General features: G+C 35.6%; 1 protein-coding gene and 1 long non-coding RNA gene across 2 annotated transcripts in view; one reads left to right on the top strand and one right to left on the bottom strand.

The window, feature by feature from the left end:
• The window catches only part of LOC107727428 (ATP-binding cassette sub-family D member 1-like), a 21,276-nt gene that overhangs the window by 9,608 nt on the left and 5,679 nt on the right, over positions 1-5,989 (top strand). The window contains exons 6-7 of the mRNA XM_016537300.1: positions 2,907-3,052; positions 4,956-5,101. Of these exons, the coding sequence (XP_016392786.1) occupies positions 2,907-3,052; positions 4,956-5,101 (292 nt within the window). The remainder of the gene's footprint in view (positions 1-2,906; positions 3,053-4,955; positions 5,102-5,989) is intronic.
• LOC107727429 (uncharacterized) overlaps positions 3,611-5,989 on the bottom strand; it is a 3,460-nt gene continuing 1,081 nt past the window's right edge. The window contains exons 2-3 of the long non-coding RNA XR_001638353.1: positions 4,958-5,085; positions 3,611-4,579 (exon numbers count right to left, since the gene is read on the bottom strand). This is a non-coding gene — a long non-coding RNA (uncharacterized LOC107727429). The remainder of the gene's footprint in view (positions 4,580-4,957; positions 5,086-5,989) is intronic.

Raw genomic sequence — 5,989 nt, 5'->3', positions numbered from 1 at the left:
CACACAAGGTTTTCAAATTACTTTATAAGTTATTTAATTAAGAAATATGAAGGTGAGTACCTCACCTTCAGCATTATAATTATTTCACCCGCGCCAGACAGAGACTGAGACGGTGCCGCTGCATGTCCTGCCAAACCTTCTCACGGCAGGCGCGTCATCAGCTTGAGATCGTTTTTTTGAGATCGGTCTTTATAGAGACCGCCGATCGATCATCCCAAAGCGATTTTCGGCCGATGGTGATCGGTATCCAATCAATCGGAGAACCCCTACTAGAAACTTCAAGGCAGGTGTGTTAAGGCAAGTTGGAGCTAAACTCTGCAGGACACCTGCCCTCCAGGACCCAGTTTTGAGACCCCTGTATTAATGTATATTATTACATACAGTAGTCAACATTTGAAGTGGATCAAAAAAGTTAATCAAAGTTGTCCTAAGACAAGAATGCATTTTGGTTTTAGGACAACTTTGATGAAAGGTTTTGATCCACTTCAAATGTTGACTAGTGTATATATCATAGTTAATATATATGTAACTTAAACTATTAAAAAAGCATTTTTGTTACTTGAAATAAAATAAACATTATCTGACAGAAAATTAAATATAAAAACTTTTTATTTCAGCTTGTTTCCAAGGCAGCATTTCTCATTTTAGTTTAGTGTAACTTGATGTACTAAAATAACTAAAACTACAACTGAAAAAAAAATATAGGCATATATCAAATAAAAACTACTAAAAATGACACAACAAAATTACTAAAACTTTAACTAAAATGAAAATGGGAAATATAAAACTAAAAACTAATTCAAAATATTAATTTAAATACTATACTATAATAATATAAACTAGTGTTTTCAAACGATTAATCGCGATTAATCGCATCCAAAATAAGTTTTTGTTAACATAATATATGAGTGTGTACTGTGTATATTTATTATGTATATATAAATACAAACACATATATGTATATATTTAACAAATGTTATGTTTATATATAATAAATGTATTTATATATAATATAAAATATAATATTATAAATATATAAATGCATATACATTAGGGGTGGAACTGTACACAGATTCGGTACGTCACAGTTCGGTACGTACCTCGGTTCGGGGGTCACGGTTCGATACGATTTCGGTACGGCGGGGGAAAAAAACGAGCACAAAGCTCCATTTCGCAAACAGTTGAGTGCACAAGCCTTTAAAGTATACTCATTTGCCAGTCCTTTGAGAGACACATTCAGAGTCAGCACATGGTCACTGTCTAGTGGGCTTTGTTTTCAAGTCGCAACTCATGGCATTCGCTGTTCTTCTGCTGGCGGCCGGTTATCAAACAACGTTGCATTGCTGCGGGCGCCCCCTTCTGGATTGGGGGTGAATTGCCTGTATTCGTTGGGCCTCATGCAACGAACCGAGATGTCCGTACCGTGACAGTTTGGTACGAATACATGTATCGTTCCACCCCTAATATACATGTAAATATTTTCAAAATATATACTGTATGTGTGTGTATTTATATATACATAATAAATACACAGTACACTACACACATATATTATGTTAACAAAAACTTTTATTTTGAATGCGATTAATCGCGATTAATCGTTTGACTGCACTAATATAAACACTAGAATTCTTGTTTTAATTAGAATTCTAAAATATATAATGAATATATACTATATTAAATCGTTATATACTTTAAAGTAGAATATAATTTTTAATATAGGTTCATTATTAGAAATCAAATAACTAAGTGACCTTAGATTTATAATAATCTAGATTGATCAATATTAGAATGAGGGTACAAAAAAATGTATGTCTGCACACCTGTTGTGAATCCGGGGGAAATTTTGAAAATTCCTGTGCACATCAGTACGCAACTTACACCCAATTATTATAGTATGAGACCCATTTCAGTGATAATTATTTCATGGAACAAATCTTGAATGCACTAGTTATGAATGCAGTGCGTGCACACATTTCTTGAGTCTGGATTGAATATGTGTTCCCTAATGATTAATTCATGTTTCCTGCTAAATTCTGAGAAACGGGTCATGAGTACCACAGTGTGACCCCCCTCTGGTCTGCCCCGGACAATGTGCTGATTATATTCCGGTCGCACGTTGGTGTGCTCTTAGGGTTTCCACAACAGCGCCTCGGTTTGCAGGGGCGGCATGGTGTTAATAACCTCTCATGGCCCTGATGTCGCAGTCATGCGGTGCGCTCATGACACAATGAACATTACCCACAGTGCTTTCTCAGATCGCTTTTGCAGCCAAAAGCAGCTAAGCCAAGAGAAAGAAAGCACGGTAGACAATAATGTCACAGATAAAACCTATCACAGCTGGCAAATGGAATGTGGCGTTACTTTGAGGTTGTTACATTTTTGGATGAACTGTTCCTTTAAGATTAATTTGTCAGCTCTCTCTGCCAGACAGCCATCAGAATAGACTAAAGTCACTCGACCAGCTTGTCTCTATACTTAGAATTATCATTAACGCCGCTTCTAGATGTTTTGAGCCCAGATGATTCACATAGGTTTGGTGTTGTGTTGAAGGTCTTTTAATAGTAATTGACACTCTTGCAGGAAGCCGTGCTGGTGTGTTTATGTGTGTCTGGTGAATGGATGGCTTTAGCATAATGACAGGGTTTAGATAGGGAGCAATCTGTTTTTCTCGGTATGTTGTGCTGCAGAAAGGCCTTTGAAAACCATCAAGCGTTTCCCATCACAGTGGCTCCTTTTAACCCTGTGGCTTTACTGAATTTGTAAACACATTTAGCTGTTTCCCGTGGTTTGTCCCTCTGTGCATCTTTCTCTCTCTCTCTGTGGGGGAATGCGATCCGCTGCATGTATGTTCGTTCGTGTGTTTTTAGTAACATGTAAGGGGGATGTTGGGTCTTTCTCTCCAGGTTGATGAAGGCATGCATCTGCTGATCACGGGCCCCAACGGTTGTGGAAAAAGCTCTCTGTTCAGAATCCTGAGCGGCCTCTGGCCCGTCTACAGCGGAGTGCTTTACAAACCATCACCCGAGCACATGTTTTACATACCTCAAAGGTACTGACTGCACACTGTGACCTAAAAAGTGTGCACTAAAAGCATGCACTTCACTGGTGATGAGAAGGTATATGCTTTTGAGTATGTAGTAAGTAGAACTAGGGTTTATATCTATGGTTTATTATGTCAAATGATATCTAAAATGAAGCAACGTTTGTGAATATCACAATGCATTTTCAAGTTGCTATTAAGTTAAGAGTTTTGCAATCCCTCCTTTAATTGTGACTTACAGTTAATTGTTTTATTTTTTTTTTAATGCTCAGATTTAAACTTTAGTAGCGAAATTTCAGTGAATTGATTCAAAAATCATTCAGTGTTCATTTTCCATGTGCCTATTTGTATTTGTATATTTAAATGTTTTAGATCATTATTTTATATGATGTTTATTGTTATTATTATTATTAGATTAATTATTTTTATTATTTTGTTTCATATCATTATATATGAGGAAATCTATGTACATAAAATTACTGAATATTGTTCCTGTTCAAAAGTAAAAACTTACCTTCATTATTTAATGAAATGTAACTAAAGGATGAAGGATGTAACCACATTGATAATTTGATCATATTCAATAATTCAGTAATTAAATAATTCTGTAAATCAGAATAAAGGGAGCCAAATGTCATCATTGCCATAAATAGGGACCAAATGTTAAAATCTAGTAATTTGAAAACAATAGCCATTTTGGTGCAAATACATTAAAAATAAAAATAAAAAGACAGAAAATTGAGATATTAATATATTTTTCCTTGTTACACTATGTTACTCAGCTTTAGCTGTAAAAGAGTATGTCAGAATTGGGAGACACTACAGATGTCATAAAATTTTGTGTTGATACCACAGATCTCTTTGTCATGTGAGAGTTAGCATTTGGCTAAATTTAGTCATTTTTGGCTTTATAAAAGCAACAAAGCAGCTTCATCCTTGCGTTTTTTTGCAAAAAATAAAACAAAACAAAACCAAACAAACAAAAAGATTTTAAAAAATGCATGACCACACAATTTGAAAACCAATATGTCATCCAGGCAACTTTGATGAGTTTTTGTCATTGTACTATGATTTGAGATGAGCTAATATTAATCTTGCATACAGAATATTATGAGCATGCCAGTAGTGTACAAATAGGACTACTATGATTGTAGAAGGCTGTTGATTTCTCTTTGTGCAGGTTCAGGACCCAGTACTGAGATGCGGTCTGCCTGATTTTGTTTGAGAATTAAGATCAATTAGAAGGCAGAAAAGTGGGTTTGCGTGCATGTGTTTATTTCCATTTCCCCTCCGTGCCAGGTTAATTAGCGCTGATGAGTGTGCTGATTAAAAAGAGGAGCACAATCAAAAAGCAGTCAGCACATATGGTGCTCCTGTGACTGCGTTACATGGCGGCTTCATTACAAACCCAACAGGAGTACAGCATCGCTTCGTGCGCATGATCACACAACGGGATGTGTCCAACATCATTTCAGACCAGCAGCTGCTTGTCATTTGGCCCACTTGCAGTTCACTGGACGTCTCTGTATATCAGGACTGTTAAAGAGAAAAAAGATTGAATAAGACTTTCAACTGCTTTTTTGAGGATGTGCCTAATGCACAATGATTTTGAGTAGACTACATTTTTAAACACTTGGCCCATTTTGCCTTTATGAGAATTATTAATGCAAAATGTGAAACACAGAGGCTAGATGCATAGATAGATCAAACAAGACGTACAGTGAAAACAGCATTACATACACAGTGAGGAATATGAGTGTTATTGAGAAGTAATATCTTTTCATCAAAAGAATCCTGCTATTTTAATCCACTAAAAAAAAGATGTGGACTCAAGTTTCCTTTGAACTCATCTGGAACAAAAAGACTAGACAATTAAATTTTGGATTCATTATTATTTTTCTTCTCTTTTCAGACCTTATATGTCGGTGGGAACGCTGAGAGATCAGGTCATCTATCCTCACTCTGTTCAGGAGATGCAGGAGAAAGGCATCACTGACCAGCAGCTGGAAAACATCCTCAAAACTGTGAACCTCTGTTACATCCTGGAGAGAGAAGGAGGTAAGAGACATAACGGGAACCTCTTCAGATATCCTCTTCAGTCACGGGATGGGCATTTTTACAAATAATGTTCAGTTGCATTTTTGCATATATAAATATTTTTTTCTGTGGTGGGAACAACTGTGTAACATACTGAAACTATGTATATTCAATATGGAATATACACTGATTACCGTTTAAATAAGTTATTACTTTTATTCAGCAAAGTTACATTAAACTTCTCAAAAACAACAATAAAGACATTATTATTAAAAAAAAGATTTCTATTAAATAAAGTTGCTGTTCTTTTTTGTCTTTTTTATCAAATAATCCTAAAAAAAGTCAGTTTCCACAAAAATATTAAGCAGCACAACTTAATATTTCAACATTGACAATAAGAAATGTTTCTTGAGCAGCAAATTAGAATGATTTCTGAAGGATCATGTGACACTGAAGACTGGAGTAATGATGCTGAAAATTCAGCTTTGACATCACAGGAATAAATTACATTTTAAAATATATTATGTCTTACAAGTGTTTAGAGGTTTGAAGAAAGCGTAACAATATTAAGGTTTTAAAAAAAAGCATCTGTCTGAGCCCCTGCCACAAAAGAAGAAGAACAACAACAACGACTTAAAGGGGTCATATGATGCGATTTCTATTTTTCCTTTCACTTTGGAGTGTTACAAGCTCTTGGTGCATAAAGAAGATCTGTAAAGTTGCAAAGACTAAAGTCTCAAATCCAAACGACTTTGTGGTGGCGTTCATGTGCGTTCAACTCGTAAATACGATCTATCCGACATGACTTGAACATACCATACGTCACAATGTGATTTGCATAACGCTGGCCAAATGTTCACGCAAAAAAAGAAGGCGTAACTTTCTCGCTGTAGTATTGTTGCCGCCGCC

This window comes from Sinocyclocheilus rhinocerous, unplaced genomic scaffold (genome assembly GCF_001515625.1).
Source record: "Sinocyclocheilus rhinocerous isolate Xijiao unplaced genomic scaffold, SAMN03320098_v1.1 scaffold487, whole genome shotgun sequence".
Classification (NCBI taxonomy): domain Eukaryota; kingdom Metazoa; phylum Chordata; class Actinopteri; order Cypriniformes; family Cyprinidae; genus Sinocyclocheilus; species Sinocyclocheilus rhinocerous.
This window is presented reverse-complemented; position numbering and strand designations above follow the sequence as displayed.